We start from the raw sequence: 12,848 nt of genomic DNA, 5'->3' as shown, positions 1-12,848 counted from the left end.
GCCCCACTCTACTTGAACCATTGAATCTTCCGGGCGATCGGCATTGATGGAAAATAGGGTATACTGAAGAGGAGAGAAGAATGAGTCCATCAAAAGGTGAAAATTCGTTGAGCGTTTTTCTTTTGAATACGTACAAGGCACCGGAGGATATGGGCATTAGTGAGCCGTCGAGGGCGAAAGTTCCAGTTTTCACATAATCACGGGAGAATAGTGAATCAGCTGAGTGCTGACGGAAGTAAAAGCTGGTTAAATATATATTTGTGGATTGGTCCGCGTGGAGTTTTATTAGCCGGAGAAATCTAATGAGGGGATGTGATTTTTATGTAGAAAAAACATTAGATTTTTTTCTCAAGAGGTGAATTGTTGTGTTTTTCTTGCAGATTTCTGAATTGGATATTTTGGATTTTCTAAAAAGGTGGCTTTTGATGTTGTTTTATAAAATTATTTGATGAGGCGATAATTAAAGAGTTGTTTAATCAGTTTTATTGAGTTAAATGTCTTGAATGAAGAAATCTGTGCGAATTTTGAGATTATCTCTTGAATGAGTTGTTCTAGAGGAAAATGTGACTGAATATTTTTTGTCGAGAATTGAATTTCCTAAAAAAATATTTTCCAACATTTTTTTCTAAAAACACTCGATAACGACATAATTAAACAATTATAAAATCGTTTTGAGCGATCAAAATGTGTAAAATCCAGTAAAATCTGACTTAACGTCATAATAATCCTGTTCAAGTAAATTAATGAATGGAAAAATAAATAATTGACGAAATAAATCAATAAATAAATTTTTAAAAAAACAAAACATTTTGAAAAACCTAAAAAATCAACTCCAAATAATTTTTAAAAATCTTAAAAATGAAGTTGAAGTGTGAAAGCCAATGAAAACGATTTCACATGCACTTCAAAAAGAATAAAGAGTTTGAAATATGCGACAAGTCAGACAGGAAGTTGGTCCTTCCTTCCTCGGCGGGCCAATATCCTGAATCACAATGAGTTGTCGTGACGATTCCCCGAACAATTCCTATTTAAATACGAGAAAGAAGCCCCGCCTAATGACAATTTAAGCAGCACTCCCGCGCGCGGTCCATCACAAAAAGACAAAGGACGGACGTGAAATAATTCATTCGAATGCACCGCACGAGAAATTGGGGGAAAAGGAAGTGGAAAACACGGAAGTGAAGAATTTAGCGTCATAAATATGAATCTGTCGGTGGTATCTCGAGGGGGAAGACGAAATGTACCTGCGGGTGGGTCCACCTGAGGCGCAAAGGGCCTGGGGTCAACAGTAGCCAACCTGCGACCCCTCATTTTAGTCTAGTCATAAATACAGAAGCATCCAAAGCCACGAGAGAGAGGGAGTCAAGACGAAACTAGCGGAAGATTTTACAATTTCATAAAACGATTCAAGTTTTTGAGGAATATCTCGGAAACTAGGGGAGATAGCGGAATTTTTGTCATGACCTTTTTCGTAGCTCTTGATGTGCTCTGCAAAAAAGGTCATGAGCAAAAAATTGATATTTGCGTTGGATTACGAGATATTCAGTGAAAACTGATCCATAGTTGAAGAGACTTGAATCGTTTTAGCGAATCGCCACTTTTTCCATTTTGTGAACGAATAATCGTTTATGTTTTTTATATTTTCCAGGTATTTTTGGTCTGAGGGGCGTGTGGGGATGAGATAAGGGGAAAATCCGGGTAAATTAGGGCAAATCGGGGCGAACAGGGACGGGGGTGAAAGTTGAAATGCTGTATAAAAGGCAGTAGGCTGTGACGAAAATGAAAAATGAGAGGAGTTTTCGGAAAAACAGCGTGAGGACGGAAAACTTTCTCTGTTGGCCCGTGGTGGCGGAAAGTTTTGGGCTCGGAAAAGGTGATTTTTAGACTTGTAAAGGTCTTTTGAGGGACTTTGAAAGGGGTTCGACCGTTTGAATACTGAAGTTTAAGGGATTTTTGGTGAATAAAAAGGAAAAAGAATGGAAATTGTGTGTTAATGTGCAAGTCACATATTCAACGGTTATTTAATATTATTGCGATGAAGAGAATTGAAAATTTACCTACAAAAATGAATTGAAAGAAAAAGATTCAATTCCATCTATTCATTAGCGAACGAGGTCTAAAAATTGCATTTTCGGATTTTTTGGATCCATTCGTGAAGAAAAAAAAATTCAAGTCCCATTGCCAACATTTGAATTAACACAGCCCACGACATCGCCGAGAAACACAACCGCCGTACACACATTTCGGCGCTTGTCGACCTTCGGGTACTGGCTATTGCGTAATTTTTTTTTATCGGTCGAATTACGCACTTAAACGCTCTCAAGCCTGAATTCGCAACCGTCCCACAATATGCGACGTCTCACCGAGGCTCAATATGAGGCTTCTCCCCGATGCCGCGACTCGTGACAAATAATTCTCTGATTTAAAACGACGCGAAAACGATAACAGGCCGTAAACCGAAATTGTAAATAAAAAGGAAGAAAAAATAGTGCTTCTTATCGGAGTCAATAATTGATGTTTTTTTCCTTGACAATTAAACCACTCACTCGATTATCTTCGCAACTGATATTCAGATTGACATAATAAATTTTGATTGAGGAAGAACTATTACGTATTCCGGTGATAAGAAATATAATCGCAATCGATATTCACGAGAGGTTCAGTTATTGAAATTTAGATTGAATTTAGGGGATTTTCTTCGGGGCAGGGTTCGGGGGAAGGCGCTGGAGCTAAGAGAGATGGGGGAATTTTTGGTGAATACTTTCTGGAGGAAATTTCATGGACTGGAAAAAATGTCTTGTGACATTTTCGGGTAAAGTAGATAGTTTTAGAGATATTTGCGAGTTAATACATTTGAAAAGTTGTGAAATAGTAAATTTCACTTGAAGACAAATCAATGTTTTAAAAAATCTCTCGGAATCTGAAGGGAATATTATAATTTCAGTAAAACTGAGAGAAATCTACATAATTATATCTCAACAAAGTTCGTCCATTCCCCCTTCTTTATAAATAAATAATTAAAATTGTTTGAATTTTCGAAAACCTTTTCTTAGTCACGAAATCGATGTTTGGTTAAATTCTGAATATGAATAAATTCGTCACAATTAAATTCAGACCTGCAAAATTAAATAAAAAAATCATTGTAAATTTCCGGAAACTTGGGGTCAAATGGGGCTCAAATGAGAGCTCTAATGTTCGACTACAAAAGTAGGAGAACGTTTCACTGGAGAAAAAAACGCCAAAGCGCACAAAATTTTCCATGAATACTCCCGACCCCCGAGAAATGCCGCAAATCCATAAAAATTTCCATTCCCCCAATAAAAAACCACCCCCAACTGATTAAATAAAACTCACAGTATCGTCTCATTAGATTCTTCTTGTACGGTTTAGTCCCCGGCGGTCTCCCCCTGCTCCTCCCCCCATCCTTATGATTATTATCCGAGCAGGAGTCGTCTGAGTCCTCGGAGCACGTTCTATCCTCCACCTGCGAGTACTCGACCGACGAGGTGGTGACAAGTTCCCGGAGTCTCCTCTCGGCACTCGTGTATTCCTCATCCTTCCTCCCCTCCTCCCTCTCGGTCGAGTTATCCTCCCGCGATAATTCGGCATAATCCCCCACGCGAACGCTCAGATCGAGCGGCTGATCCTCCAGCATTTTCCCCCCCAGACCTTTGTCCACAATTGAAATTTCAAAAAATTACAGGTCCCCCATAATCCCGAACATTTCCAATTCCACTTTTGCATTCATCATCAAGTAATCACCAATCATTTCGCCACAATCACTTGAAAAAATAATAATTGTACTATTGTCCGCACTGATCACCTCACAATAACCATCAAATAATTGATCAATTAATTAATTAATCAATAAAATTCACAAACAATTGAATGAAAAAATAAAGAAGACGACGCGCTCTCTCGCCAAAAATTCGCGATTTGTCCCCAGGGAAATTTTCCAATTTTTTTATTTGAAAAAATAATTTTCCGATGATGTGCAGCCGTCAGCGGTTCACCCTAGACTGTCGTGTTTACGTTTCTCCCCGACTGAGCGTGGACCGGGTTGACTAGGGGGAGGAAGCCGTGACGGGGGTTAGCATCTCCGTATGTCGCGGGAGTGGGGGGCAATGAGGTAGAGGGGAGGGCGCCGGTGGCACACTGACTGAGTCCTCGGATCCGCTACGGTGTGTCCTCTTCCTGAATTCCACTGGGCCAATACTTCAATTTCCACTTCCCCCGCACAAGTAAATCCCCACAATTTTTTCAATTCACCTCCAGAGCATTTCAATTTGCAAAATTCACTCCCTCAATTTTTATACTTTTCCTCGTTGCATTTTTCATCTCCTCTATTTCGATCTATTCTTTCATTTTTTCGTGACAATTTGTCCGACTCGTTTGCTCATTTAATAGTGTTTTTTCGAAATTTTATTTTTGGGTAATTTTTTTTTATTGAGGAGGGACTGAGCGAATTGAGTTTAAAATCCACGACAGCTCCACTCACGTACTACGACGCTAGCCGGTGGCACACTGACTGACTCGGCGGACGATTGCTTGGGTTAGGCCCCGCTAAGTCCAGCCCAGTGAGCGCGGGGGATTCGTTAGCGTTTACAGACTCACTCTTTTTCGAGTTCGTCTGCAGGCGCGCGCGCGCGCTCGCTTCACCGGCCAACCGAGCCGTGAGTGAATAGAACGAGGAAAAGTGAGGGTGTTCATTGGGGGAGGGGGGAGGTGTGTTCTATTCGTTCGCAAAAGTTGGGTTATGTTGGGTGAAAACGAGAGCTTTCGCGGGACTCGATCTTTTCGACGTGAATAGGTTTTTAATTTCATGGTGGGGATCATTCGCGGAGTTGCCCCTAACTGCCAGAGCCATTTCGCAAAATTCTAGATTTTTCGTGAAAATTCTCCGGTTTTTTTTAACGAGAAAATTCTCGGATTTTTCAGAACATTGGTTTGACCCTCAAAAGCATTTGACCCTCAACTCCGAAGGTTCTAAAGGGTCGTTTGACCCTCAAAAAGATTGGGCCCTCAACTCCAAACGTTCTCAAAGGTCATTTGACCCATAAAACCATTCAACCTTCAGTTTCAAACGTTCTTGAGGGTTATTTGACCCAAAAGACCATTTGACCCTCAACCCTAAACATTCTTAACGATCGTTTAACGTTCAAGACCATTTTCCCCACAAATCCAAACATCCTCAAGGGTCGCTTGACCCTCACAACCACTTGACCTTCAATTTTAAACATTCTCCGCGCTCATTTGACCCACGAAACCCAAAACAGTGAAGTTGTTTTTATTCAACTGCAGAATTTCATTTATAATTAATCTCTCGACATGTTTAACAATTTTAACAACAATTATGGTTTATTTTCAATGTTACAACGCCTGAAAAACCAAATAAATCAAATATTTGACGGAGAAAAGATGTTTTTTTGGTATTTTTCAAGAACAAAATTTTTTTTTGTTAGATTTTTGCATAAGTGCTTGGAAATTATGGAAAAAAATGACTTAGAGACCATATGGGACATTTTTTCTGCACATACAGACGTCGCGGAACTCCACACGTAACAAATCGTACGAATTGTATGGGTTATCGCGCACCCCCCTCCTGCGTTATCGGTCGACTATCTTTCTCGCACGATAAACCGAGTGTATGTAAAGACCTAGAGTATTGTAACTCCAACACGTTTTGGCGCACGTATTCTGGAGTTTACATGCCTCTATCAATTTGATTGCGGACGAAACTAACAGTCGAAGGATTTACAGAGACAAGTCGTGGGTGAATGCAATCTTATCCTATTTGAGGTCTCGAACGAGAACTCTGATTATCTTGAGAAATTGATGAGACTGATTCATTTCTCGATCAATTTGCATTTTTCTTTAGTCGAAAAAGTTTATAAATTATGAAAATTATGCAAAATCAGTGATTTATTCATTTTTTAAAAGAAAAAACTGAAAAAAAATCGTGGATTTTTTATTTTTTGGACTTTTGGTTTTAATTTTGCAATTATCGCGGTGATAAGTACTTCTGAGAGAAAATGTGATAAGACAGTTTTTGTGGGAAATTTCATAAGCTACACAAAAGGTCGAGAGATATGTCTCCCTAAACCCAATAGTTTTCGAGATAATTTTACAAAACTGAAAGTCTAATTTTTTTCGAGATCGAAAAAAATTTTTTTTTATTTTGTTTATTACCTTCATATGGAGGGGCGCTAGGGAAAAATGTGTCAGAACATTTTTGATAGGAAATTGAATTCTCTCCAAAAAATGTATGACACTTTGCTCTAGAAGCACTCCTCATTGAAATAACCCCTTCTAAACAAAAGTGGAACTGAAAAAAGTTTTCTGACTTTGTAAATGAATTTTAAAAACTTAAGAATGAAATAAATTTACTTATTAATTATGGGGAATTATTCCAGAGTAATGGTTTTACCCAGGAAGATACTGGTCTTGATCGGAAACCAGGTTACACAGTCATAATTCAATAAGAGATAAAAAATTCTAAGGAAAAGACTTTAAAATCAAAACATTGACCTCTCGCCGCTCTACACTGGATCGATTGTCACAGTGAGACAGTTCGTTTGACAATAAATTCATCACAAATGGGGAGTAGGTTATGATGGGTTGAGGGAGGGTCCCCAGCTGATAGCGATAGATATGAAGAAAGAAAAACCAAAAATGAAAAAAGAAGTTTGACTATTTTTTTAGAAATTGAATGATTAATCGGTGAAAAAATGGATGAAAAACTAAAAAATTATTGAATATTTCCGTATTTGCCCCCTGAAATTTCCTGAGTGATGGATCATTGCAAGAAATATTGACAGAAATTTATCATTTCCATTTTGCTACTCTCCCTCCGCTCGAAAACTTGAATTTTCAGTTTCTCCACCAAATGTACATTAAGTTGTGACTTCTCCATGCAGTATAGAGCGGGACCTTGGAAGTAGCGGATCGGGGGAATCTTTCCGGTTCTCGCGGACGTACACCGCCAAAGGGGGTTTCTTCTTCGTGCCCTTGGAGAGCCGTGCGAAGCCACCAATGCACCAAGTTATGCACCACCACCATAGTTTCCGACACCTCGTATACGACGGTTTCTTTCGCTGGGAAACAAACCGCATTTACGCGTAGGCCTACACCTCGTTGCTTCGCATTTTTTCCCCCGCCATCTATCTTTAAACACTGTCTATATGTGCGCAAAAACTCTTCACTTTCTGCGGCGGTGAAAAATAATTGCTCGATGGCTTCTCCTCGATTTCTGCCGGCGCACCGGAAAGACGCGGCATTTCACTGGCTTAGGAAAGTAAATTGTTCCTTTGGTGGAGAGAATACACATCCATTAGGCCAATTCAGTATTTTGTTTTGTGTAATTAATGGATTTAGGGCACATACGTAATTGGAGGAAAGTCCATTCAATAGCAATTTCGTGGGTGATTGGGGGGGGAATAAAATAGCCACGGATTTTTTTGAGAATATCTCGGGAAGTAATGGAGATGACGAAATTTTTGTTGAACACTTTTTTTCGGAAATTTCAAGACCTAGGAAAAATGTCTTATGACATTTTTCGCTAAAATCAATACTTTTGAAAATATTTGAGAATTAATTCAGTGGCAAAATCATGAAACAGTCAATTTCACTCGAAGAGACTCAAATTTTTGGAGAATATCTCGGAATCTGAGGGAGAGGGAAAAATTTTTATTCGAAACTTTTTGTGGGGAATTTTGCGGGATGCAAAAAATTTTTTGTGACAGTTTTCTCTAAAGTCAATAGTTTTGGAAATATTTGGGAATTAATTGAGTACGAAAATCATAAAACAGCCAAAGCGCCACAGAATTCCCTACGGAAACCCTAAATATTCCCTGAATTCGTCAGTTTCCCATTTTTTATCTTCAAAAATCCCTGACATTCTCCGGAATTATTACCCAGACTCAACTGATATCGGCAGCATTTCTATTTTTCTTTTCCCTGACGTGTCTCGGTAAGGGAAACGTGTCGAGGAAAAGTGCGCGTTAGTCTCGGCCTGAATCGCCAGTTAATACTCTTCCTTCTCTTTCAAATAAAACTCTCGACTCGAGTTCCTTTCTCGCGGAATAAATCCTGTGGAGTCACGTCAACAGACGGAACCTAGCATCGGTCTCGTCATCAATGTTTCTACCTCCAATGATCCATCACTCGTGAAATTTCAGCGAAAACATCTTGAAATATTCAACTATTTTTTGGTTCTTCATCACGGATGGCCAATAATCCTAGATTTTGACAATATTAAGAAGAATTATCTCCGTATGTTGTTCAAAGTTTAACTATATTTCAGAAATTTAAAATATTATAAAATTTAATTAATGAAATATTTGATAATATTGAAATGTAATTTTTTTTGTTAACAAGCTAATTCTAAATTTAGATACTTGATTTTCGATTGTCCAAATAATCGTGGATCTTCCTACCGAAATTATTGGTTAATAGAATATCTCAAAATTTGAATGTACAAATTGATGGTTAATTTAATATTTAAAATTTGAAAATTTATGTTAAAAATTGAACTTCACAATTTAACGGTAATTATGATTGATGAATATGCCTATCAGTGTTCTTCATTCACTTTTTCGCACTGAGACACTAGAATTTTCTCGCCGATAACTGTGTTATTGGCAAAACTAAATAATTCCGAGGAGAAAACTTAAAAAAAAAAACTTTCCTCTTCAATGGATTCTCTCTGTAGTATAAACCCGTGGAGATCTCTCAGATCAAATGATAGTCGTACAATAAATTATATTTCTCCCTGTCAACAGTGTGAATTCCTCTGGAGATCTTTCCGCCGATCACTACAAAAATTCAATTTTTGTGAAAGATATTAAATTTTCCGGTAATTTTTACCCAACTCTCCCCTCCGCCCATCTCTCCACGCCCCGCACACCAACCCCCTCCCAAAAAACCTCCTCAAGCATCCAGAGGTCATGGTCACCGACGGAGGAAATCACCCAAAAGTAACTCAATCCCACCGCGAGACAATGTCCTCACCCCGTCCTCCGTATCATCATCAAGCCCTATCACATTCCCCTTATCACCTCCTCACTTTTCACCCTCCCCCTCCCCTCCGCGTCCCGCCGTTCATCGTCCCCTCCCCCCGACCCCTCTTGTTCCGCAGGAGCTCTGGGCCACTGTGACGACTCTCACGATCCTCCCCCCCTCCCGCCCCGCTTCCCCCTCAGCCCCCTCCCCCCCCCGCTCTTTAAAAAACCCCGCACATGTGATGTGCAGTGGTGTCGGTGCAAAAAGCGCGTGTTACAAAAGTGTGTAAGTGGCAACGGCGTCAGTTCCATGTGCATCGCCCTGGCGACTGCAAAAAGGGGGAAGTAGGAGAGTCAGCATGCGGTGGATGATGGGGGGGACGGGAGAGAGGGAGGGCGGGAGGGGGACGGATGGACGGGAGGTGCAGCGAACTCTCCCAAGGCCTAAACTTCCCCCTCCGCTTCACCGCCATTCCTACCTCACTTCATCGTCTCAGCCACTCATCGACCGTCTCCCCTCCCCCCTCCCGCCGCCCCGACGGCCGTGTTACTTCTTCCCCCTTTTGGACAACGAGCCGTCCACTGCTTGCAACTGCATACAACTGCAGGCTACATTGTGGAATATGACCAAAGTTTGCCGGTGGAAAATTCCGATTTTTTTGAGAGAAAGATTTTTTGGAAAATGGAAATTCAGGGTAATGCATGGTAAATTGTAAAAATGGAAAATTAGACAGTAGGAATTTTTTTAGGGGAATGTAAAGAGTGAGAAAAGGATAATTAATTTGTTGAATTATCTTTGAAAGAAGTGACATTTTTTAATCATTGAAAAATGTGAAATTGAACTTTTGGAGCTATGAGAAATGATTAAACTTCATTTGATAAATTTTTTGGGGAAAAATGAAAATATAAAGCAGGAGAAGAATACACTTAATATTTTTAAGAGAAGTGAAAATATTGCAAATTAAAAAAGATCATAAAATAAAAAAAGCTGATCAAGAAATTTTACGAAATTGCTAAAAATGAAAATTGAATTTAGTTTTTTAAATAATCCTGGTGCTGTTTTGAGGAAGCCATAAGCCAAAGAAAAAACCATAAAATCCGAATTTAGTGAAATAGTATTGGCTGCAGCAAATGAACAAGTTTGTTGGCGGGGCAGACGACCGTTCGAGGACAGATTCCAGTCTAGCGCTCTCTCCCTCTCTCTCCCGATGATGCGGGGAGAGCGTCACTGGAAGCTATCGGATACCACCTCTTTGTCCGTTGGAAGATGCTGGGACGGGTGGATATTTCGACCCCCAGGAGGGGGCTCTGGATAGCGGCGGGAAATGGGAGACGAATGACGAATGCCAAGTTTCATCGGTGATTTGCGAATCCGGATTGATGTATTTGTTGAGTGTCTTTTCATGGTTTCGTGGAAACTCGCGGAAGGCCATCGGCTCGTCGAGCTATATCCCTTTCTCATCCTTGAGGAGTGCCTTTCTTACTTCCCGTCACGCTCAGAATTGCAATGAAAGGGAGTAGAGGGAGAATAATGCGTGTGAAAATGTATTTTTTTTTGCATCCGCTGGGATCTTTGCGAGCTATTTGAATTCAGAAACGGTGAGCTTTCGGTTGCTGAAATTGACTGATCAACGTCGTTACTACCGAATTAATTTACAAATATCCCCAAAAATATTGAAGCTCCTCAAGTTTCCTATAAAAAGTTTCATGACGAAAATGCCGCTATTCCCCTCAGATTCCGAGATATTTTCCAGAAACTATCTTTCGAATCTGTACGAAAAATTGAATTTCAATTGGTGTCAATGACTGGAGCTTATTAATGTCATGAAAGTCGATTGATCCGTCAAAAAAATCAATCGCAGCATGGTCCAATCCCCGAAACCCTCGGCAGAATCGAGATCCCACCAGAAACAATGAATCGTTAACCACCCGAACGCTGGAATGCCCCCGTGTGTGTGGCCAACTGCAGTTGGATGGTATCACGCGATGACAGTGAGTGCGGATCAGTGGCAAACACGTATTGAGAATCCATCGTTTGTTTACTCGTATTGCTAATGTGCAAGCATGCACATATATGTACGCGTGATGCGCGCACTAGCGCACGCCTAGCCATGGCCTAGATAAGCCAGCACAAATGTAAGCGGTGGATACACATTTTTTTTTTCCTACTTAGAGTTGAATCGCGTGTGGGGATTTTATTCACGACGTTTCAAACGCATGACAAACGGTGAAAAATTGAACGATTGACGGTGTTTACGGGATTATTCATGACATTCGGAGTTTATTTCGTAATAAAAATTTGGTTTAATTTTAATTGGAGAATTTACCAGGGGTTTTTCGCTTATTTTTGGGCGGTGGAATTGTCAGTAATTTTTCAGTGGAATCATTGCTAGCGGGGGGGACGTTTAAGGCTGTTGATAATTTTTATAATTATTTTTATCACTAATTAAATTAGGAAAATGTCAGACTAAACAGAATTGTGAAATCGAGAATTTTTAATCCTAAATATCTCGCGATTGGCTGAGTGAAATTGAACAATTTTTTTTTCATTTTTAAGGTATTTTTCATCGCTGGAAAATGAAATTTGAGTCGTCCGAATCGCATCATGCGTTGGGGAGATATTGACGATTAAAAAAAGTCAATTTTTCTTCATTTTGATGTAAATCGATTCTTGAAGCAAAAAATCGTCTCTAATGGAAGTAAATTATCAATAAAAAACTCTTGAAGCTGTTTTGAACAAAATATTTAACAGCAGAAAGCAAAACATCATAATTGTCCTAAAAAACCGTTCACCTGGGGAAATTGAGTGCATATTTATAAATGGTCTCTGCCTCTTACCGCTTTATTTTTATGGCTAATTGGGGTATAATAATGCACAAGCCAATTTCACAAGTGAAATGAAAGAATAGGAAATCGTATCGACGAGATTTCATGATGCGCGTGTGCCAGTGAGAAGGGGTCGCGTGAATTCACTGTCAGTAAGAGCGGGACAACCAGTGAAACTATTCACCTCCTCTCAATTTTTTTTCCCTCTATTTCTCTTTCCTCTGTAGTTTTTAGCTAGTAGGCATGAAAACACCCGATTCACTCCTTTCCCTGGTAACATTTGTAAAACCGGTGTTGTACGATCAAACTCTCTATTTTTCCATCTGAAATCGTCCGAACATTTTTTAAAAACAAATTCCATTTTATTTAGCGCTGATTATCTCGGTTGTGAGTCATCTGGGGAGAAATTACGTTTAGACATTGTTTGCGGAGAATTTCATAGCCCGCAAAAAATATTATAAAAGATTTTCGCCTAAACCCACTCCCTTTCGAGATAATTCGCAAAGAGAAAAAGCTGTACTTTGGAATTTACGCGAATTTCCATTTCAGCCGATTAACTAACAATCGAATTATCTCGATAACGCTTCACCCCACGGAAAAATATATCAGGATCTTTTTTGTGAGGAACTTCATGCTCTACAAAAAAGTTTGAGTCACTTTTCCCCCCAAACCCCCTCCCCTTCGACTTATCCCCAAAAAAACAAAAATGGTCAAAAAAACTTGTCAAAAAGCTCGGTTAAACCCCTTTAATTCATCAGCAATCGAAAAAAAATTGTTTAATCCACCGAAAACCCTCTTTAAACTTCCGTTCAATCGCCCCCCCCTGCCACCTGCGCATGCGTCCAACGCCCGATGCACGTGGTAAGTGCAAGTGTGTCAAGGCGCGACCTGAATTTTCCTACTCTTTAGTTTGCCAGTCTCACCAATACCTCCCCAAACATCACGCGTACGTGCATTTTACCATTAAGGTTTTCACTGCATTACATCTACCTCTCCCCCCCCCCCCCCCCCCCCCACCCCCCC

General features: G+C 39.9%; 1 protein-coding gene across 4 annotated transcripts in view; it reads right to left on the bottom strand.

The window, feature by feature from the left end:
- Positions 1 to 12,848, bottom strand: part of LOC107048322 (ecdysone-induced protein 74EF) — a 102,715-nt gene that overhangs the window by 23,519 nt on the left and 66,348 nt on the right. Inside the window, exon 1 of one of the 4 annotated variants that reach the window (XM_015271457.2) lies at positions 3,355 to 3,818. The exons of the other annotated variants lie outside the window; for them this stretch is intronic. Coding sequence (XP_015126943.1) covers positions 3,355 to 3,655 — 301 coding nt within the window. The 5' untranslated portion in view covers positions 3,656 to 3,818. Of the gene's footprint in view, positions 1 to 3,354; positions 3,819 to 12,848 lie in introns of those variants that run through there. 4 annotated transcript variants of the gene reach the window in all.

Source organism: Diachasma alloeum, unplaced genomic scaffold (assembly GCF_001412515.2).
Source record: "Diachasma alloeum isolate Michigan unplaced genomic scaffold, Dall2.0 Dall_scaffold_00186, whole genome shotgun sequence".
Classification (NCBI taxonomy): Eukaryota; Metazoa; Arthropoda; class Insecta; order Hymenoptera; family Braconidae; genus Diachasma; species Diachasma alloeum.
Note: the sequence above shows the minus strand (reverse complement) of the source record. Positions and strands in the feature narration are given on the sequence as shown.